This window comes from Neopelma chrysocephalum, unplaced genomic scaffold (assembly GCF_003984885.1).
Source record: "Neopelma chrysocephalum unplaced genomic scaffold, ASM398488v2 Primary Assembly neopelma1_200, whole genome shotgun sequence".
In the NCBI taxonomy this organism is placed as follows: domain Eukaryota; kingdom Metazoa; phylum Chordata; class Aves; order Passeriformes; family Pipridae; genus Neopelma; species Neopelma chrysocephalum.
In genome coordinates, this window is record NW_020897862.1 from 1,263,587 (window position 1) to 1,286,468 (window position 22,882).

The 22,882-nt window shown below is 43.2% G+C and overlaps 3 protein-coding genes across 3 annotated transcripts in view; 1 reads left to right on the forward strand and 2 right to left on the reverse strand.

The window, feature by feature from the left end:
• DHRS3 (dehydrogenase/reductase 3) overlaps positions 1-22,882 on the forward strand; it is a 79,271-nt gene that overhangs the window by 8,591 nt on the left and 47,798 nt on the right. The window lies entirely within an intron of this gene.
• Positions 4,793-9,178, reverse strand: LOC113977083 (arylacetamide deacetylase-like 3). Its single transcript, XM_027702892.1, has 4 exons — positions 8,993-9,178; positions 6,909-7,125; positions 6,483-6,546; positions 4,793-5,747 (listed from the first exon to the last, which is right to left on the reverse strand). Exons 1-4 carry the CDS (start codon positions 9,167-9,169, stop codon positions 4,973-4,975), a joined length of 1,233 nt encoding a protein of 410 aa, XP_027558693.1. The 5' UTR covers positions 9,170-9,178; the 3' UTR covers positions 4,793-4,972.
• On the reverse strand, positions 11,348-15,273 carry LOC113977086 (arylacetamide deacetylase-like 4). Its single transcript, XM_027702896.1, has 4 exons — positions 15,091-15,273; positions 14,503-14,719; positions 12,445-12,508; positions 11,348-12,122 (listed from the first exon to the last, which is right to left on the reverse strand). Exons 1-4 carry the CDS (start codon positions 15,271-15,273, stop codon positions 11,348-11,350), a joined length of 1,239 nt encoding a protein of 412 aa, XP_027558697.1.

The following is a 22,882-nucleotide window of genomic DNA, read 5'->3' on the forward strand; positions in this document are numbered from 1 at the left end:
CGCAAAGCCGCCGCAGGGGTCATGGTGCGGCCGCGGCCGGGGGGAGCCGCGCGGAACGGCCGGAGGCGCCGGCCGGGTAATCTCGGTTCAAGGAGGGCCCGGCGTGACCTGCGCGCGGTACCGGCGAACGGAAGGGACCCGCCGGCCTGCGCTGCCCGGCCCGGCCCGGGGGGACACCGCCCCCCGTGTGTGCGCCCCAACTCTGTCAGGCGGCTGCCGGGGGAAGGGCTGCCCCTTGCGCGGTGAACATAAAGGCAAGGCAGCGCTTTGGGGTTTCTCGTGGAAAGTTCTGATTTCCTCGGTCTTGTGGGATTTTTTTTTCTTAGGACAAGGAGCGATGGCCATAAACTAAAACACAAGAAGTTTCGCCTCAACGTGAGGAAGCGCTTCTGCACGTTGAGCACTGGAACAGCTGCCCAGGGAGGGTGTGGAGTCTCCCCCTCTGGAGACATTCCAAACCCACCTGGGCGCGTTCCTGTGTCACGTCCAGGTGACCCTGCCTTGGCAGGAGGCTTGGACTGAATGATCTCCAGAGGGCCCTTCCAACCCTAACAATTCTGTGATTCCGTGATTTTCGTGTCCTCAGTCTGGCTGTTATGAGTGTGCTCCCTGCTGTTCCTCCGTGCTTTCATCAGCAGGGTGTAATGAAGCATCATGTCAAGGAATACACAGCCTTGTCAAGCCATGGAGAAAGCACAGATTCACAAGTTCTAGCACACAATCACAGCGCAGATTCTAGATAACAATAATGCTGGGGAACACCATCTGGAAGAACATGAAAACATTTTGGTTCATATTTTGTCTCTAAGCTGATCCTTTCAGTACACACAGTTCAGGAGCCCAGGTCACTGATCCTTTCTGTCTTTCTAAAACCTGCTGCCACCATTTCATCTCAACAGTATTTCCTGCCCTAAGTGGGCGTAGTGGAGACATCCCAACATTAAACAGGGGTTTTTAGAGCTACAATTATTTCAAAGTTAGGGTAGCCCTTACTTGCCTCCACCAAGGTGTCCCCAATCAACTATGGCCTCACACTGCTACTCTTGCAGCCATAGAATGTATTAATTTCCTCACTGAGACCTTGATCTCTGCCTGTTTATCCACAGTTTGCCTCTAACTCTTCCCTCCAGCTCACTATCTACTTAGCTTGTACTTCTTAGTTAAATGAAGCCATGCTTTGGAGCTTATCAAATGACCATCACAAAGATCCTGATCCACTGTAATTTACAGGATTTAATCCATATAATTCCACATAGATTATTTATATAGAAGTAAATAATTTGGGAATTAAAGACAATGAATCAATCAGATGCCAATTTCAAAGAAGACACAGCAAATGGAAGGTATTCAACCCTTGAAGACTGAACTGTCAGGAGTCTTATGAGGAAAAGACCAGTGGCAATTTGCAGTTCATGGATATCGGAATTAGTATTTTACACATCAAAGAGTGCCACATTTTTGCTGACAACCACTACCTGAGGTTTGGGAGCCTAAACAGAGACGTTAATGGGAGAAACAAAGAGGGAGAATTGTTTTTCCTGGGCTTTTATGAATGCAACAATTTTGTCCAATGCCCTTTTTCCAGATGAAAATGACAACCAGTCACTACCAAATGAGTTTATGATTCCATGGAGTCCATCCTCGAGGTGGTACCAGGTCACCCAACCACCATTGTCCTCCAGCCTCTTCTTGTACAATAAAATAGGGTGATTACACCTAATTAAACAGATCGCTGAATCACCACTTTCCAGGTTGGTTTATTAGTCAGTTCTCAACACACTGAAAGCATTCCTTCGTTCTGTGTGGTGCCAGCATGGAGACACTTGGACCTTACTGTAGGCTGTGTGTGCACCATTAGATGATGAGGGAGGGGGGGAAATTAAAATAGTCCCCTTGAAATTCTGCCTGGCCACCCAGGATCCTGTGGAATGGATCCCTGATGGGGAGCATTCCCTGTGGTGCTGAGAAGTGACAGGAAACAACAAGGCTTCCAGGAGGGCAACCCCACAGACACCACCACCGAGCCGCTTTCCTTGGTGATGTGCTGGCAGACCCTTTTATGGGTATCTGAAACACGTTGGAGGATGGTTTGCTGCTCATTCTGTGTGCAGTGCTGCGGGCAGGGCAGGGGGAGCCGCCTGTCCTTGCCCTGCCCGTGCCCTTCCCACCCCTCCACCTCCACCTTCCCTGGGGAACCGGGGCTGTGGGAAAGAGGGATGAGGGGCGAGGGCAGAGCCTTCTCCTACCGCACCCCTGGCTGACATCGAGCAGCTTTTGACGGCCAGGTGGCTGCACAGCCCCACCTTCTCCAAAATCCTGTCCTGTGGGGAGAGGGAGGAGAGGTGGGATGAGCAGGAGAGGGGGAGAGACCCCGCGCCTGCCGCCCCAATGGGCAGAGAGCCCTGAGGGGGCACCTGGTGAGGGGCAGATGGTGAGGGGGAACTGGTGAGGGGAGGATAATGAGGGGCAGCTGATGAGGGGCAGTTGGTGAGGGGCACTAGGGTGTCATGTATGTTGGCGGGGCTCTCCCTGCTTTGCCAGAGTGGGTCCCCTCCAGAAGGCACCTGAGGAGATGGAGCCATGAGGTGCCCGGTGAGCAGGTGCCCCCGAGCAGGTAGGCCCTCGCGTCCCACTCCCTCTGTCAGGCAAAATGTCTCAGGGAGTTTCCATCTCTTGTCTCATCATCATCTCATCTCTGACATCATCTCTGTCCCTCTCCTTCCGTCTCTCTGTTGGGAGAGGGAGGAGAGCTGGGCAAAGCAGGGGGGGAAAACCCCAGGCCTGCTGCCCCCGGGTGCGGGAGAGCCCTGAGGGGGCACCTGGTGAGGGGCACCAGGGCATCACGTTTACAGGGCTCTCCCTGTTCCACCACAGTTGTTCTCCACCAGAAGGGAACTGGAGAGGATGGATACCTGAGCAGGTGCCCTGGAACAGGTAGGGCCTTGTGTCCCATTCCCTCTGTCAGGGCAGGGAAAAGGAGTTTCCATCTCTGCCTCATCAAGTCCGACGGCTTCACCCCAGTCGTACAGCCTGGGTGTCTCTCATCCCTCTAAGGTTTCCTGGATTTCTGTTTTCATCTCCTTAAAAAGCACCCAGCCTTCCATTACTGGTACTTCCATTAACCAGCCGTCCTTGTTGCTGGAAAGCCCCAAGAATGGCCTAAAAACATCATGTGTGCTTAGCTAAAGTGGAAATCAAAGTAATCTCACTTTTTATAAATATTTAATTTTAAATTTAATTAGGGAAGCTCAGCTGATAAAGCTTCAGCGCTTATGGTTGATTTAATCCCTATGTATTAGGGAAAATCTGGCTGAAACTCTATTTCAGGTCTAACAGAAATGATTTTACAAAAAATTGTTCTCTCAAGTAAGCCCCCCCAAAATAAAAGTCATCAGTTAAGCCTTGACGTAGCCAGCAGGACTCAGGTATTTACACATACAACTTTACAAAAATATCACCTAACCCACATTTCTGGCAGAAATCGTGGCAGAGTTACTCACCAGAGTAGTTGTAACAATCATAAAAGCAAGTAGAAATCGAAGTTTTCCAGGATGGCTCACTCCAGGAGGGATGCTGCGATGGGCAAACTGAGTTTGAATTGTTCTCATGATTGCTAATATGAATGAAGCAACAATAATCACCAGCAGTATCACTGGCAGTAGATTCAAAAATGCCATTTCACATAGCCAAATATGACATGTCTTCATGCCTTTCTTTGGTTTGGCTTTCTCAGGTAACACTAAGCCCTAGAGCTGTCCCAGTTCCAAGAGATCTTGGCAAGTGTCACACACTTTAAAGTCCTTGGAGATGTTATGCAATAACATTGCCACCACATTGGCAAAGAGTCAATGTGTTTAATATCCTGTTTATCTTTATGGTAATTGTGGCACTGATAAAGGGCCTGGTATTCTGTAGGGAATCCTTGGAGTATGGATGGTAAGAGTGAGTGTTCAGAGGCAGCAGCTGAGTCCTGCATGGAGTTCTAGTTCATGACATGTATTTACAAGCAGAGCCGGTGAATGTGGAGGTTGAATCATCTCGTTCAGCTGATCTGCAGGCATGACATAGTGCTTCCTGAATTGTGGGCATGCTTTAAGTAGTTTGGAATAAATAGTTTTAACAAGGATATTTAGAAAAGAGAATGGGAACTAACACTGGGGGGAGCAGGGGGAGGGGGCACCTAACTAATGTGCTCTGCGAAAGTAAATGCATCAGTCTTATTTTGTTGTTAGAGTATTTGGGGTTTTGAGCAACCTGGTCTAGTGGAAGGTGTCTCTGCCCATGGCAGGGGCTTGGAATGAGATGAGCTTTAATGTTCCTTCCAACCCAAACCATTCCCTGATTCTAGGATTCTATTTAAGCACAAATTTTTCAGCATACTCATATGTTTGATAAACATAGGAAAACACAACATTTCCTCTACTGTAATTTAAACTAAGCTATCAGTAGAGTATCTCTGTCGGGGACAGTTGCAGCTGTAACTTCATTTCTTTTGAGTCTAAAATACCAGTTACCCACCCACAGACATCTTCTGCAAGTTGGTGACTGGAAATCTTAGACTCAGGTGCCACATGTAGCATAGGGCACAGGCTCTGCATTACAGCTCTGCAGTGTCAGTGCCCTTCTCCTTTGCCAAAACACACCCTTCTAGGAATAACGGAACCATCAATTACAACTGAATAAAATAGGTCAGACCAGATGTTGACTTAAAATTTTACTGCATTTTTTATATTTACTGAGAGAGTAGCAAGTGTCTAGTCCAAACAGATCACTGAGATAGGCAGACTGCATGGAATCCTTCAAACAGCACTAAAAGAAACTTTCATAGTACTCTTGAAATATCTTTTACATTACCCACACTGGCATAATTGCTTTTTAACAAATTGTCCTATCTGAACTTCTTGTACGGAATTCAGAAGCACAAAAGACCACAGGAATTTGGCAATTCTTACAGGAACAAAGAAAAACGTTGCTATAAGCTTTTCAGAAACTTTATAACGTTGTCAAGACCCCTTTTCCCAGATGGAAATGACAACCAGTCACTACCAAATGAGTTTATGATTCCATGGAATCCATCCTCGAGGTGGCACCAGGTCACCGGAACACCGTTTTTCTCCAACCTCTTCTTGTACAACAAGCCGTCATCCCGCAGCACGTCGTACTCACAGGTCAGGATGAAAGATTCTGGCAGCTGCTGAAGAATTGTGTCTTCAGCCAGCAGAGGGCACAGGTTGGGCTCACAGAATCTCTTCACCTTCTCAAAAACTTCAGTTGTACAGTCAAGTAGCACACGCGGTTTGTAGCCTCTGACCTTAAATTTCTCGGGGATGTTGTCTGGACTCACCCACTTTTGGTAGTTTAATTTAACGTCTGTAGGAATATGGGAACCTTCCAAGACCTCTTCCAGATTCGTTGCATTCCCATTTAGATACTGTAATACGTAGAAAGCAGCACGTTCTCGGAATAACAAAGGGACTCCCCGATTCTGTTGATAAGATGGTAAATTGAAGTCCAGGGCCTGAAGGGCTGGGTAGAGCAGGATCTGAGCACGCAGCTTGGGGAGGTCTGACCTGCCTGCCAGGGTCTGGCTCACAGCAGCTGCCAGGTTGCCCCCAGCACTGTCCCCACAGACAGTGACACGGGCAGGGTCCACTCCATAGTGCTCCAGATTGTGCAGGAAGTGCAGGGTGGCGTTCAGACAGTCCTCGTAGGCAGCGGGGTATTTGTGTTCAGGGGCCAGACGGTACCTGGGACACACAGAGACAACAGATTACCAGAAGGAAATACTAGTTTTAAACATTCCTGCAACCAGCAGTACCTGATCACCTCAGAATGTTCATTGTCTCCACAGGTTGATCATCAATAAGCTGTGCCTGGGTGGTGCAGATTATTTTGTTATGATATTATTTGTTCATGATATCTCTCAGGTCTTTAACAACACAGGAGTACTCAGCTGTCAATTCTATGCAGGTTTTACTGACAATCATTTAGTTATTTTCTACTTTAGCTTTCCATGGGCCAGGAACAAGTGGCAATACTTCTGGTTAATGTCTTTGTTAGGCAAAGTTATGTAACTATATCCTCATAATTCGAATCATTATGCCAGTATTTTGATGATGTATTAGCTTGTCATTCATGTCATGCTTCTGTAAGCATCAAGCAGGCTTTCCTTGAGTAAGGATTAAGGAGATCATATGGCCTACTATCTGTTTAAAATCACTTTTGAGTTTGTAATTTGAAAACATTGATCCAAAACTTCATTTCCCAAAGCATTATTTGTGGTGTAGCCAGACAGTGAAAACAGCCCGAGTCAATCTTCAGTGGCTCCAAAGAAGAGCAGAGTGAACTTGTAAATCACACCCCTGACAAGTCCCACAGAGACATTTCTCCGAGGAAGGTTGTTGCTATGACTGGGGGACACAGAAGGTGACATTTGCACTGTGGGAAATAACCTCTCAAGAGCAGCAGGAGCAGAGACTCACCCCACAGATACAACCACGGAGTCACTGTCTCTGGCGATAGAGCGACACAGCTTTTCGTGGGTCTCTGAAAGAAACAGAGTTGGAGGGGTTTGGGTTGGGTTTTTTCCCCAGAGTACTGATGTTGCCTATTGCAGAAGTCAAAAAATTGCAAGAAGAAAATACTCTCTGTTTTTCTCTGCCCCTTCCTGCACAGCTCCTTAGATCTTTTGTACCACTTCATTCATTATTTTTTCCCCTCATATAATTGTCCTTGTCTGTAAGAAAAGCTCCATGAAGCACAGCAGATGCTTTTTTCTGGCAGCAAGAATGAGGAGATTGCACTCAAAGGTTGTAACTGCTACAGATCAAGCAACAACCAACTTTACTATTTATGAAGTGTGTATTTCTTTAACTAAACTATAGTATGTTTTCTGTTAGATATCTTACCAATACTTCCAAATACCCATCCTCCTCCATGGAAAAACATAACACCTCTCCTTTGGCTGGCAGATGGAGCCTTAGGCTGGTAAATCCTTACAGGCACTTTCTCAAACCACAGATCCTTGATGAAGAGCTTTGGGTCCCATCCCAGGGTCTTTCTGCCTTGCATGTACCGGACAAAGCTCACCTGGGTGCAGATGCCAATGTTTTCCAAAATCTTTCCCTGTTCAAAGGCAAAGAGAACAGAGAGTTCACTCAAAAGATTCTGTACTTTCCAAAGTAAAGGAACTGTGTGGACAGTAACTAAGGGTATCTCAGTCATGAATTTTAGGGCAGTAATAAATTAACAGAGTAGTTGTACAGGTAAAGTACAACTGAACAAGTAACAGCAGCATCAGGAGAGGTTATGAGAGAGTTACATGAACCAAAGACCAGAACCCCAGACAGATCAGCATTAACAGACTGATGAGACAGATCCCTGATTTCTCAGTGGGCCCTTTACCTAACATTGAAAGTGAGATTGGTTTTCATGGGTTACTCTATCCTTGCCCCCCAGAAGATGTGAAACCAGAGCAGAAGTGATCGTTCTGGTGCTGATTTTTATGGTTCAGATACTTGCCCAAAGTAGAATTAAGTTAAAAATATATTTGATAATTGCTTTTTGATTCATCTCAGAAGTCTCACTGGTGTGTTCAATGTACTGACAAGAAGACCCTGAGATATTTAGTAGGAATTAACTTCTTCTGCCACAGGGATATTCGTGCCAGGCATGGGGAGATGAAAAGAATACAAATCAAATATGGTCCAGCATAACTTTGCATAAATAAAAAAGAAAGGCATAGTCTCTGTTTTGAAATACATTCTGTAGCCATGCCAAACCAGTACTTTGCTCCTGAGGAAGATTTGGATCAAGTTTATAATATTCAATATTCTATTATGAATATTTCTTACTACACATCCACATTTGCATGGATTGTCAGCACAGTGTCATGACTCCATATATTTACCTATGACAGGCCTTTTCTTCAGTGACTCCAGCTGTTTATAATGTTCTCCATGTCTGCTCTCACTCTCACACTCTTCTTGCTTGTTTTCTTTCACCCTGTGTTGTTTATATTGCAGCACATAATGCTGGTTTAGGGTACAAGTGGGCAGTGGATTGATGATCAAAAGAGAACTGGCTTTTCCAGCTTAGGTGAAGTAATCTCTTTCTAATTACAAGCTCTGTGCTGCCAAAGCATGAGAAAATATGTCTAGAATTCTTTCCTATGGTCCACTCTAATCTAGAATATTTCTGACACCGAATTTTTTTTCCTTTTTTTCTTGTTTAAATTTTAAATAGTTTGTCCCTCGTGGAGACGTTTAATTAAATTAATTAAATTAAATATATGCACAACCTCTGCCATCTCCTATCTAACAGCACCTGTCATGAGAGCACCTGTACATCTGTCAGTACATGGAAACACCTGTGATTCAGAGAGCTCCTCTGTCAGCAGAGATCACCAGATGTTCAGTGCAGCTTTTGGGGACTGGTTACCCACCCAGGCTGGTTCACCTGGAAGAGCTGGGCTGGCCAGAGCCCCTCATTCCCATCAGACAATCCTGCTTGGTTGCTGCAGGAGTTACACAAATGTATTTAGGGCAGACAGAATTCCTTCAGCTCCTCTTGGGCAACGTTACCTCATTTTGTCACTTGTGCAACACAAACTCCTCCTTCACAAAACCAATTTTGAAATGTTCAGTTTCTCATTTTATGTTCAAAATGAATACATAACTCCTCATCAAACACTCTTGGTCAAACCATTGCTGGGTTAGCACGAGCCATGGCAGAAGCACGGTCAGACTTTCCCACACTTGTGTTAGGCAGCATTTTGGTACTGCCTAAGGCACAGCTGGGCAGGACTGGACTAGAGCAGTGCAGTGTCAAAAGTCTGGTAAAAGTTTCTTTAGCAAAACTGAGCTAAATACAACATGCAGCACGACAGCAAAGCCCTGCTCTCCTCTCTGGAAATTAATTCCAGGCACTGCGTTAAGTTTAAAATCTACAGGTTCACTGTTCTCCCCCCAGAAATCACACCAGGTTCACTTACCACCACAGCTGTGCTTATTAAAATTATATGAATGATTCGGAGCTTTGCAGGCTGGTTCACTCCAGGAGGAATTTCTGAGTTGGAAAAATCGAAATTAATCGCCCCCATGACCAACAGTATAAATCCAGCAACAAAACCTGCTAAGAATAACACCAGCACTGTGAGTACCACTGCCATTCTGCTGAACAGCAGTGATCTCAGATGTCTTTGATTTGACTTTCCAAGGTATATTTGGCTGGGTACTTCCTGAGTCTTTGTTTGCTCTGGTAAAAACCCCCCTCCCCTTTACAAATACATTAGCAGGTATCTTTCCCTCTCCCACTTTCTTTCTCCCTCGCTCCTGTTATCTCACAAAGGATAAGTTGGTGGAAGTCCTGGATTCATTAACAGATCTATGCCAGCACCATTTTGGAATTTTTGCAAGAAACCAATCCCTAGATGGGAGAATGAACTGCATTAATATTAATTTAGTTGGAGGTGGAAAATGGACACGGGGCATTTGTGTGCTTTGAGTTTGTGACACTGTAAAACACCTGAAGGAGAGTTCCCTCAGAGCTGGGAACCTGCCTGTGATGATTGTCACTCAAAGGGCCAAATGGATCCACTCCGGTGCTCTTTTGGAAAGGTGCACTTAGAAAATTATGTCATTTCCCCAATATCTGTTCTTTTTAGCGTTTGTGTTTTCTTTTAGCAGAAGTCTATGGTTAAAAAAAGCCACAGGAAGTTCAGATTCATGACTGGGTGACCTTCTAGCAGGTAACCTTCAGTAACTCAGTGTGCTACAGGTGCAGCATAAAATGAAGATACTAATGATTAAAGAGTTTCAAATCAAACTACTTCATCTTGTCCTTGCTGAGGAATGGGATTGTGCTAATGTAGAGATGGTGTACTTTAAATGATGCTTGATAATGAATGAATTAATTAATTGTGAATATAAGTCTGCAACTCTTCAAACAACTAGGATGTCAGAACACTGGAATTGCAAATTCCCAGGGAAAGGAGAGAGGTAAGAATGTAAGTTTAGTAGGCAGCAATGGTTTTGTTGTTGTTGTTGTTATTATTGTTTTAAATTTAAACTGTAAGTGATGGGGGGAAAGTACTGTGTCATTTTAGTTACAAAACTTTATAAAAAATTAATTTCATATTTTTTCCCAGTTGAGTGTTTTTAGTAAGGCACATGCTCATGATAAAATATTCTGAAGTAGAGGGTAATATTTTGTTTAAACCCAGCAAAAGTTCACTAAAAGAATAATAGTCCACCCAGCAGTGTTCCTGGACTTTCAGTTTGTGTTATGTTTTCACAGTTATGTGATCATATCCAGTTGTCTGATTAGCCAATTACTGTGCACAGATGTGACCAGGTGGAATTAGCAAGCTTGTTGTCTCTGCCTGCCTGTGTTTTGTGGTTCCTTTCACCACAAGGTTCAGTCAGGTTTATCAGACAATATGTGTTTAGCAAATGTAACTCTTACTCTTGCAACACAGATATTTGCAGTGCTAGCTTTTATTTTTTGTTGTTGAAAGCATCACAGAATCACCACAGCATTACAGTGATAATACAGATAATACAGTGTTGTGCTTCTCTACCTTCTTACATGATCTTCAGAACTTTTTCAACAAACAGCATAACAGGTAGCCTTGAGCACAAGATAATCCTGAAAGGAAAACAAAGGCTACAGAAAAGAAAAGTCTCAGCTCTGCACTTCCCTGACAGGTACACACTCACTGAAGTTCAGGGATTCCAGTTTAAGAATGAAGTTCCAAAATGAAACATTATTTTTCAGATTCCAGACAAAATCAAACTTATTCTAGTTCCAGTTTAAGACTTTTGCTCCAGACAGGAGCCTTCCTTTTGACTACCCTTTTTCTAGAGCAGTCTTTGAGCAGATTAACCCTAGGAATTAAATTCATGGCTGCAATTCCACTGTCTGCCATCAGACTTCATAGAACCTGAGTTCTCCATCTGATACCATAAACACCTCCTGTCTCACCAGGGCCAAAGCAGACCTCAGTTGTTGTCTTCAGCATTTCTGGGCAGTTGAAGACTCTCCAGGAAGGTTCCTGTCACTTCCCTTCAGTGAGTGCCAGCCATGCAAAGATACTGGAATTGTTTTAGTGAGACAGGATAGGCCAGGTGCCTCACCTTTGCATCTCGGTCTTATTGGTGTGTTTTCTAGAATGGTGGTGCTTTAAATAATCTTAACATTTGTTTGAGAGTCACTGCAGGAGCAGAAATTAGAAAGTACAAAATGCAGTCAAAATCCAAACCTTAAATCAATAGTGTTTACATTCTTTGCCAAGTATAAATTCATCAAGGATGATGCCAGACTTGCATCTTTCTTCTGAAAAATACTTCTATAAACTGTTTATATAATTCACCAGACCATCCACTATCTTTTTTCCAGAAAAAAAGGAAAAAATCCCGTAGCCAAAAAAGGCTAGAATTCCATGGAAGCCCCTCTCTGAATGATACCAGGTCACTTGAACACCATTGTCCTCCAGTCGCTTCTTGTATAACAGTCCATCATCCCTCAGCACATCAAACTCACAGGTCACAATGTAGGCCTCTGGGAGCTGGCAAATAACAGAATCTTCAGCTAAAAGTGGGGAAAATGTTAGTGCTAAAATTTCCTTGATAGCTTCATGGACTTCAGGTTTATACGACGGGGGTGCCGGGGGTACGTAGCCTCTAATCTTAAATTCATCAGGAATCAGGTCAGCACTTACCCATTTTTTATACTTGCACCTCATACTCTCACAAACGTGACAGTTTTGTAGGATATCTTTCACAAATTTAGGTTCTTTGTTAAGGTAACGAAAGCCAAAGTAGAGAACCAGCTTCCGATACAAGATGGGGACTGCAGCGTTCTGCTGGTAGGAGGGCAGCTGAAAATCCAGCCCCTGCAGCCCCGGGTAGAGCAAGACCTGAGCACGTACTTTTGGCAGATCTCGATTATTCAGCAGTATATGGCAAATAACAGTAGCAAAATTAGCTCCACAGCTGTCCCCACTAACGATGATGAGAGCAGGATCCACGTGGTACTCTTCCAAATTCCTCATGAAGTATAAGGTGGCATTGAGACAGTCAAAGTACTGCCCTGGGTATGGGTGTTCTGGAGCCAAACGGTACCTGAAATGTCAAAGATATTGTGGTTATTGTCAACAGAGTTATAAACATTGAATTTTTGGTGTTTGTGATTGCTGTGATAGTTATGTAGCCCTTTTTTCCCCTAGATTTTAAAGATTATATTCTTTTAACTAGTGTAAATTGGAAAGCCAAGCTAATGGCGTTATTTTGCCTATAAGCACATTTCTAAATTAAATAAATTCTAAATTAAGTGAAAAATAGGGAGCATGATCTACAATAGTAAATAATTTTAGCATATTTTTCAGAAATATTTCAGCTGAGAGCTGTATTCCCATAAATACTTCTATGGAAAAGTAACACTTACCCAACAGACACAACCACTGAGTTGCATTTTTTGGCCATATAGCGGCATAGTCTTTCAAAGGCTCCTAAAGAGAAAGTAGAAATGATGATTTGAAAATCAAATATCCTTTTGAAATGAAAATATAGACCAGTGAGTTACTTCTGCTCTGCAGTATGGTCTTTACATGTGAACATGTTCTCTGGTTGTTGGTCTGTGGCTGTCAGGGCATCACAAGAGCAGGTAAGGAAACCCAGAAATCTGTCTAAGCTGGTCTCACATCTCACCTGGTGGTCAACAAAAGCTGTCTGAGGAGAGCATAAGCTGAGGACAAACATAAAGTAATAAGGAGCATACAGGAATAATGAATGAGCAGCTTGGGGAAGTTTGATTCTTGTGGTGACACAGGATCCTTGATATTTTTCCCAGAAAGGGAGACAATCCTTGTTGTCTCAGTAGCTGGGAGCTCAGCCCCTGACTGAGCTCTGGATCCCCTTCTGAGCAACCAAGGCTATGAGTGCATGCAGGACTCAGGGCACTCCGCTGAGACAGAAACTGTCTTTACACCTAATGCCCTTGATTAATATTTCTGCTCTGAATTACCCAAACCACTTCTTGACCCCGTGATTTTAACATTAACAGCTTTGTGCAGGGAGGAGTTCCCTCACTTGCTCAAAAAGGTGTGAAGAGCCATTTCTATTTTCTCCTTTTGAACCTGGCATTCACTACTTCCATTTGGGGACATTAACTCTGAACCTGTGGCTGCCCCATCCCTGGAAGTGTCCAAGGCCAGGCTGGATGGGGCTTGGACCAACCTGGGCTATTGGAAGGTGTCTCTGCCCATGGCAAGGGGTGGAACAAGATGAGGTTTAAGGTTCCTTCCAACCCAAACCATTCTGGGATTCTGTGGTTTGTGCATGAAGCATGACTTCCATTTGAATGGATTTTAAGGAATAAGCCATATTCATCTGTCCATTGATTCTGCTCCTCATTGTAGCTTCTGTTAATTTGCTGGTTGCAGACTTCAGGCCTCCTGGGCTGGAGATTCCCCAGGTCCTTTTAAAAGCTTGTCATCATGCTGGTGGCTTTCCTGTTATCAAATTCCAATGGGATTTGAAGCCAAAGGCCAGGTCCCACACTCAGTGGGACCTACATTCAGCTGTGGCATGTGAACAACCACTCACTGTGCAACTTGTGGTGTGTTTTTTCCTTCCACTGAAAGGAATTCACCTGTCACTCAGATCACAGGGGCTCATCTCTCGAGTCCTCACTGCCACCCAAACTAGCTCCAGACAGAGCCTGACACACCACCCAGCCTCACGTGCTCTGCAGTGAAGCCAGGGGAGATTATTTCTGCCCAGTGCAGAGTGGAACCTGAGGCACTGGGAGTTAGGTCATTGTTCCTGCAGGAACCAGGAAACTGAAGTCTGCCCAATACAGTGCTAGTGCAGACCCGCCTTTTGAAACAGTAAAAGATTTAAACCCTAAAAATTGCCCTGTCTGGCCCCTGGAATGAAATCCAGATTTTCATATTAGGGGCCTTGGCTTCCAGACAAAGCACTCATAGCCTTGGTTGCTCAGAAGGGGATCCAGAGCTGTCAGGAGCTGAGCTCCCAGCTACTGAGACAACAAGGATTGTCTCCCTTTCTGGGAAAAATGTCAAGGATCCTGTGTCACCACAAGAATCAAACCTCCCCAAACTGCTCATTCATTATTTGTATTTCCCTTCATTTGGATTCCATGTTTGCATGAATGGGAATATATTTACAGATTCTTTTTTAAAATGTATTCTTTAAATTCTTCCTTGGGCCCATGTTATATATTTTATGTAGGAGAAGAGTAGTCTGAGCAGAGTCCCTCTGCTGACAGCTGAGTGAGGGGCTCTGGGATCTGTAACCCAAAGGAAGCAGAGATGTGACCTCCCTTAACATGAGAACATTCATTCCACAAACACTTTCCAGTTAGCACTGACTGCAAAGACAGGTGTCATTGGGAAGGACAGGGCACACATTAACATTGTCTGAAGGTAAAAATGTAGAGGTTTGGATTTGACTTGAAAAATAAAACTTGCCCATTTCTTACTAATGCTCCCAAATGTGCCAGCGCCTCCGTGAAAATACAGAATTCCTCTTCTTTTGCCAGTGGGTGGGCTTTTGGGCTGATAAATCCTCAGGGGTACCTCATCTACTTTGAGATCTTTGATAAGCAGTTTGGAGTCTCTCCAGGGGGGTATTCCATCGACCAGTACTCTCAATACACTTAGATCATTGCAGATCCCCACCTTCTGCAATACCTTTCCCTGTTGGAAAGAAAGAATTTGGAAGAAGAGGAGTAATAATGTTGGCTTGCTCCTAGACAGACAGGATTATTATAGGTACATGCACTTCAGTAGGTACAGGATACATCTAAATCCTTGCTTTAAATTGTCATATGAAAGAGTTTTCCAGAAAAAAAGTGGCTGCAGTTTGACTGAAAAATCCAAAGAAGCTTTTAAGATTAGTCATATCAGTTTTATGAGTTAATTTAACATGTTTTGGTTCATATATCAGTGTTTACAGGCTTCAGGGGGCTGAATTGCTCCTTTTTTTTTTTTTAAAGTCATTATCTTCCAGCTCCCAGCTGTCCTACCCAAACCAAAGTGCAATCCCAGTTTGAAGGAAGGTGACTTACCGCGATCATGGCTGAAATCATCACAGCATTGAAAAAACGGAGCTTTAGAGGCTGGTCAATCCCAGGTGGCAGTTCTGAATTGAAAAGATCATACAATACCCCCATCAAAAACAGCGCTGGTATTAGAACAGGAGAAATATAAATCATCCCTATAATTGCTAAAGTTGTACAAACAGATGCCATTTCACTTCAGTGGAAGCGAACACTCAAAAATCTCTGCTATGTCAAGCCTTGTTTCCAAGTGTGTCTGAGGTGTCTTCACAGGAGACTAAGAGCTCGGGTCAGATGCAGGAATAAAAGTTTATTAATGTTGCAATACAATGCAATGCAGTTTTCTCCACCCTTCTTTTGCTAATGATAATATTGGCAACACTTCCTAACAATGAGGAGAGGGCAAGGGGGGGGGTTGTACCCTTTACAAAAGGTGGGATTCAAGGCATATGGAATTGATTGATACCATGAGCTTTTCCCTAACAAGGAGAAATTATTATTCAGAGGGCCCTGATTTGCAGACTGTTTGGTTTGTTTTGGATTCATTACGGATGAATGTTGCAGTGTTAAATTTTAGTGACATGGGGCTACTTGCAGTTCTCCTCAAGGTGTATATATATTCTTCTCTGAGAATAAAAATATTCAAGTCCACATTTTTTTATGAATTGTTTCATAGGGGAATGCACAGACATAGTCATGCTTTAATTCTGGTTTGTGTAAGAGTACATTTGCTCAGTGTATAAAATCAGTGCAAGCCTTAACATACAGGAAGGTCTCTCCAGGCACATGGTGGTGTATTTGTAGATTCAAGCCACTGTTATTTCTGGTCAAAGTTTTTCATTAACTACACCCTCAGAGTTTTATATTCATTGTAATTCTTGTTTGTAGTACAGTGTAGAGACATTATAAATACAGGTGTGTTGGTGAGGGATGATTACAGTTGGTGGCAGTTGTTTGGTGAAATAATTGTTCTGGTTTGTATTCTTCTTACTAGAGTTCCCTTTTCCACACTGCTTAAAATTTACAGCTCACAAACCCTTTTAGTGTCCTGGCTTTTAAAGTGGAGTTGTAGTCAGAAAACTGAATTAGTCCTTAGTTTTGTTAGCTAAATCAAAGCATTGATTTAAATCAAAGCAGCACCAACAGCTGATTTGCACAACACTGGCTTGTGAAGATCAGAATGTGTGGGATAAGGATGTGTGGGATATTGGGAAAGAGGCAGGTCATCAGCTGCTCACAGTAAGGGCCTTCTCTGTGCTGAGATTGGCTGATTTGGGGCCTTTCCCTTACACAAATTTAGGGTAGTTATGTTGAAGCCAAGCTCAGGTCCCCGTGGCCAGGGCTCAGTCTAAACCTCTCAGCTGTTCTGTACAGGCTCTGCAGCACAGCTGGGGCAGCCCAGGGATGCTGCTGGTTGTTAGTTCTAGAAACAGTTTGTGATATTATGTTATTATATTATATTTATATTATTATTTTATATAAATATTGTGATATTACAGCACAGCCAGTGGGTTTCTGTTATTTGTTTTCCCAAATATTCCTGTCAGAACACCACAGATCTTACTAAGTGCTGATTGCTGATGTCTGTGCCATCAACCCAAATATCCTGAAATAAATTCCCACATGGAGATCACCTTTGAAGGCTGCGTTTCAGCCTTCCTGATGATTTCTTATATTTGAATCCTCAGAAAAGGCAATTTTTGTGCTTTCAAAAGAACCTCTAATCAAGAATAATAAATTCCTCAAGGCACTTAGTACTTCAGTGGCAGTAAATGAAACTTTGAAAGGCAACCAAAGCCGGTTAAACTCCTGATACTGGGAGGGATCAGTTCCCATTGTGAAAGCTCCATATCAAAGAGCACATGTCTGTCTGCTGGGGCTCTATCTCTTGCTGACACATAAAGACTTTTCTTCACCTTTTCAGTGAGTCAATAGTTAATCATCTTTAATCAAAACCAAAACACCTCACAGACACCATCTCTGTTTTGAAACCTTAACGGATGTGACACAGTGGAAGGAACATTACTTTACTGTCTTTTTTATTTAAAATTAAATTTACAAAGGGACAGTTTGGTTTTGATTGTTTGCTTTTTGGTGTTATGCCCTGGCAGTTGCCATCAGTAAGAATCTGTTGTACAGCCGTGGCAATCTGAACAAAAATCTTCCAGCTCTGCATTACAGCCTTTCTATTGCTAAAGAAATGGTGGTGAAGTAATGTTTCAGAATAATATCTTAATGTTTTAATCTCTTAATGTGTTACTCTTAGAGGATACTCAGAGCGTGGTCAATTAGAACATGTTCTACCTCTGTGCTGTTTGCACCTCAGGTCTCCCTGCCCTGTTACTACGATGTCCATGTTTGTCCACAATCAAGTAAATCCCATGATCTGAGAGGTACTTGGTCCTTCTAGGGATGCTCATATTGACAATTATGTCATGATATTGGTGCCTTAGATTCCAGATATTTCAGCTATTTCTAGTCAGCCCTTCCTGTACCTGCAGATGGATGGGTGGGAACATCTGTGACCACTGTCAGTCTCTCACATTGTTATCAAACAGTCATTGAGGTTTTCAGTGGATTTTTTCCCCGAATTCTTTTTGAGGTGTTAAATTATAAAAAAAAAATATTTTATTGCCTTTCAATCCACTTCATGAGATGAGTACCTTAAATCTTTGCAAACAAAAAGGCTTCTTCTCTTTCTGGCAGTACAGAGATATTCTAAACTTCCTTCTCTTATTAATTTTTCAGCATATTTCTAATGGTCACAGTGATGATGGGAAGGCGAAGTACAATAACAACACCTATCCAAAGAAATGCCATATTTGCTGGTTTTCCCCAGGCTCAACCCATGGGATTTTCAAAGGCTTTTGTAGCTGTGGAATCACACCCAGCTTTGTAGGCTGAGAATGTGTCAAACTCATCAACTTCCCCTCAGTTTTCAGCAGCAGAGGCAGCAGCTGCCAAAGCCAACCCCAAGGAAGGCAGAAGGGTCAGTGGAGCTGGTGCTGTCATGTGTTACTGGTTTCCTTGTCAAGTTTTTCTCCAGAACAGTGCAAAACATTCCACTTTTGGCTGCAGGCTGTTTCCTCTCCCAGTGACCTGCAGTCAGGTGACTATTGCAGAGCTCTCTGTGTAACAGGAAATCCTACAGTGAGTAACTAAAGCATGATAAAGGAATCACTGTGATGACTGGGGTATTGATTCCATCAGGCACAGCCAGGCTTAATAACTGACTGGAAGGAAACAGGAAAAAATAATGTATTAAAAAAAATAAACTCAGAAATGCTAACTTCTGATACAGTCCTTTGTTTTTTTAATGTTCATTTCAAAGTGAAACACTTTGGTAAATATAGTTTGTCTGGCTTTTAAAAATTATTATTATTTTCTCTAGGTAATTTAGTAGGATAATTAGACCTCAGATCTCTCCATATATGTAAGCCTGAGTCTTCTGATCTGTGAGGTGGATTTAATATGCCCTTTACAGTGACAATAAGAACCTTTAAGAAATTACAGCTTAGTATATGCTCTTCCATACTGGTGTTTAAAGGTTCTGTGTATTTGCCTCATCCATGTCCTTCATTTACTCTGCCTCCCACCTCCCTTTCGGTGTCCTCCCTTTTTCTTATCTCCATCTCCCCACCCAAATTAGTAGTTACTCCCTGTGTGTTTTGCTCTTCCTCACGACTGAAAGCCATCTTTCACTTAGTCTGCCACAAATCTTTATTTTAGCCTTTCCTCTCTTCCTCTGGAGTTATTCTTTGAAGTGAAAGTCTTCCAAATGACTCATAGGCTAAAAAGCTGCTAACAAATTCTGGAGTAAAAAGCTGCACTGTATAAAAAAAAAAAATAAAATATGACAAATGTTGTGTATTAGTATTCAGCAGTGGAAATTCAGATTTTGTGCTGTACAGTTCAGAGCAGATACATTTTTGAAGTGCTGGTTCAACAGGAGGTTTTTGGTAGGTAGCATTTGGAAATCTGGGAGGATTGTTGGGTGTCTGTGCCTCTGTAGCTGTGCAATTCTGTTCCTCAGAGTGGATCAGTTCTGCCCCACAGAAATTGGAAATGGATTCCAAATACGCTGCCCTGGAACATCCACCTGGGATTCCATGGCAGGTCAAAACACCAAAATGTATTTTTATTAAGTCACAGGTAATTTGAATGTAAATGTAACAACTGCAACTGCCCTTGTTTTGCCATGGCCAGGTTTGTCTGAGTCTCAGAGCTCCAAATATTCAGGTTAGCAGTGTCTTCACTGTCAGCACAGTGAATCACTGAGGTAAGGGGCAGTCAGAGAAGGAAGACTGACAGCAGTAAAAGCAGCCATAGTTTACAAGATTATGCTTATTTATTTCAGGAGCAGTACAGTCAATGTGCATCATAGGCAGAAAATAGTGTTAAATGCTTATAAGTAAATAATATTATTTATAAATAATATAGCAAATAAATTTGGAATGTTTGCTAATTGCCTCCTCATTTTAAAAATACTTTCTGTGGTATGTGGCTTTTAACTAGAGTGGTACAAAGAGATGATGTGAAGATAGCAAAGCAGAGAATAATTGCAGTTGTAGACTTCTTAATAAACCACTCTAAACTTGATTGGTTTGGAACAGGTAATCTAAAGTTGTTATGGCTTAAAATGTGCTCTGTTATTAAACAGACAGCTTCAGGCTATGAGAACACAATGAGAGGTTCAGTAAAATATTTAAATTTAAAGCACAGATTGCCCTTCAGTGATGCCTTTCAGGTCCTCACCCTGTGTGCCCAGGGCAAAGGAGCTTTGCCAGGTAACTGCAAACCCAGGTGTGTGCTGACATCTGCTGATGGAACAGAGCAGGGCCCTTCCCTGTCCCTTTCCCCGTTTCCTTCAATGTCTTCCTGTAACTCAGAGCTGCTCAAAGGGTGTCAAGACTTCCCAGTTGCACTGAGCTTTCCAGCAATTCACCTGTTTTCAGGCTTTGACAGTGTGTTGACCTGTTCCTGGATCCTCTTATTTGTGATTCCAACAGGATGAGGTTCAACAAGGCCAAGTGCTGCACTTTGGCCACAACAACCCCCTGCAGCACTACCGGCTGGGGACAGAGTGGCTGGAGAGCAGCCAGGCAGGAAGGGACCTGGGGGTTTGGATTGACAGGAAGCTGAACATGAGCCAGAATGTGCCCAGGTGGCCAAAAAGGCCAATGGATCCTGGCCTGGCTCAGGAACAGTGTGGCAGCAGGTCCAAGGAAGTGATTCTTCCCCTGGACTCAGCGCTGGTGAGGTCACCCCTGGAGTGCTGTGTCCAGTTCTGGGCCCCTCAGTTCAGGAAGGACATTGAGGGGCTGGAGCAGGTCCAGAGAAGTGCAACAAGGATGGGGAATGGACTCAAGCACAAGTGCTGTGAGGAGAGGCTGAGGGAGCTGGGGCTGTTCAGCCTGGAGAGGAGGAGGCTCAGGGGAGACCTCCTCACTCTCTGCAACTCCCTGACAGGAGGGGGGAGCCAGGTGGGGGTTGGTCTCTTTTCCCAGGCAACTCTCAGCAAGACAAGAGGGCTCGGTCTCAAGTTGTGCCAGGGGAGGTTTAGGTTGGATATTAGGAAGAATTTCTTTGCAGAGAGGGTGATCAGCCATTGGAATGGGCTGCCCAGGGAAGTGGTGGATTCTCCGTCCCTGGAGGTGTTTAAGATAAGACTGGATGTGGCATCAGTGCCATGGTCTAGTAACCACAGTGGTAGTGGATCAGGGGTTGGACTTGATGATCTTGGAGGTCCCTTCCAACCCAGCTGATTCTATGATTCTATGATATAAGTGCCTTTGGGCCAAAGTCTAGAGACCAGATAAGAAATGTGACTCATGTCCATGTTATTTGGGGTTAATACCTCTGGATGGATGAGCCTTGTCCACACCCACTCCTGCCTGGAGAGCAGCATGCCATGGGCTGTCTCTTCACTCAGGGTGCAAATTCCAGAGGGAATCATCCCCTCGGGCACCTTACCTTCCCTTGTGGAAGGAACTAGTTGTTTCTGTCAAGATGGGAAGTAACTGCCCCATCCAAGAAAACTTATTTGTCAAGATCATATTTTCCTAAGCTCTTCATAGGTAAAGACTCCTCAATAACCCAGCAGTTCTTTGGGTTAAAAAAAAAAAAAATCTGTATTATCTTCAGCATGTCATCTTTGGGTTGTAATGCCCATGAGAGATTTGACAGTTGTCAGCCTTTGTCTTAGCTTGACTGGATCTGTATTTTAGTGTCAGGAATGCACTGGTCTATCCCTTCATGGACAAAGTGCCATTGATGTCACCTCAGCATTAGTGGCATGGGTTGCCCATATGAAACCCAGGCAGCATTCAACAGTGTCAATGAAGATGTGTGCCTAGAAATCAGGAAAGATTGGGAAGATTTTCTGGGTCTTTTCCTTATTCACATTGTATTCACTCAGAGAGGCCATATGGAAGATCCCTGTAAAATTTCCTCTCTTTCCCTGACTGTACTATGTGAGTGTGACTAAATGTCACTCATATTGTTCTGGCAGGCTTTATTTGCTCATATGCTGAATATAAATCCCAGCCATGCAGAGCATTGCAGAACATCCTTCCCTGGGCTGTGGGGTGTCTTGTGTCAGAACACCTTCTTCACATAACTGTCTGCAGCACTTTGCTTTTGGTCATAGCTTAAATAAGCCAGTGGGGGGCAGGAAATATAGACAATAATATCAGGTACAGAGAATATTATTTGTAAATGACAGAACTGGAAATTTCCCTGACAAGAGTGACAGTAATTTTAGTGTGGGGAGTGTTCCAGGTGTTAATTTAAGCAAAGACAGTCAGAAGTTTTGACTGGAAGTAAAATTGCATCCTCACCCTGCTTCATGCCTTATTGCATCATGCCTCCAAGTATAACTCACTGAAGAATTTAGGACAATAGAGTCTAGTGACATGATAAACTATTATAATTCAGGATATAAGACTATAATAGAAACTGAAACAATTACACTCTTCTACAGTTATAAATTCACCTCAGCACAGTGACATTAAAACATTTACTGACATTTATTGACAATGTTGAGTACATTTCTAAGAAAATACCTTACACCCTTGTTATGCCATTTTATTTTGTATAGTTTTACTTACATACATCTCTTGTTGTAAACAGCTCAAGATTGACATGAACTTTGATTTGGTTTTTTTCCTTTCTCCTTCATTGTCCTTTCTCTGCCATGGCACTTTAAGTGTCCCTTCATGGAAAAGTCCTTCCTGCACCAGGCAGTGCAGGCCTAAACAATACAAGCTCTTTGTAAAGGAACTGATATTGCTTTATATTCCCACATATCTTTTATCTATATATAAAATATATATGCATGGGTTTTTTGGTAGGTGTTGTTTTCCTTAACCAATACTTCTTATAACATCTGTAATTCCAGGCCTAACCCTTTTTGTCTCCTCCTTTCCTTTCCTTCTCCTCCTTTCACTTATGTCCATGTTCACATTTTTCCTCCTGTATTCAGAACAGAGAACTCTTTAAGCTTGTTTCAAATTCAGCTCTCACCAGGCTTTCCTAAACCATTGCCCATGCTCATTATACACTGACCCTGCAGATTTCATGCCCTGTTACCTGCCCCAGGTTGTCCTCAAACGTGGTTTGAGTTTTAATATTACCAGAACTCCATTAAACCAAACTGCATTGCAAACCCCTTGCTATGTGGACTGGATCTTTAATGGCTACAAGGGAAAACTGAAGAGTTGGTAGAGAAAGGAAATGTAAGTCCACCTGATTTTGCCTCTCCTGGAAGAAAATTAAGCAAAAGCCATCGTGAAATCAGCTT

Excerpts from the sequence above, each read along its gene's own strand:
- LOC113977083 (XM_027702892.1), bottom strand. The coding sequence starts at position 9,169 with ATGGCAGTGGTACTCACAGTGCTGGTGTTATTCTTAGCAGGTTTTGTT. Across the intron at positions 7,126-8,992 it reads TAATAAGCACAGCTGTGGTG|GGAAAGATTTTGGAAAACAT; the intron begins GTAAGTGAACCT and ends GCCTTTGAACAG. Across the intron at positions 5,748-6,482 it reads TCCGTGGTTGTATCTGTGGG|GTACCGTCTGGCCCCTGAAC; the intron begins GTGAGTCTCTGC and ends TGTGTGTCCCAG.
- LOC113977086 (XM_027702896.1), bottom strand. The coding sequence starts at position 15,273 with ATGGCATCTGTTTGTACAACTTTAGCAATTATAGGGATGATTTATATT. Across the intron at positions 14,720-15,090 it reads TGATTTCAGCCATGATCGCG|GGAAAGGTATTGCAGAAGGT; the intron begins GTAAGTCACCTT and ends TCTTTCCAACAG. Across the intron at positions 12,509-14,502 it reads TGGCACATTTGGGAGCATTA|GAGCCTTTGAAAGACTATGC; the intron begins GTAAGAAATGGG and ends CTTTCTCTTTAG.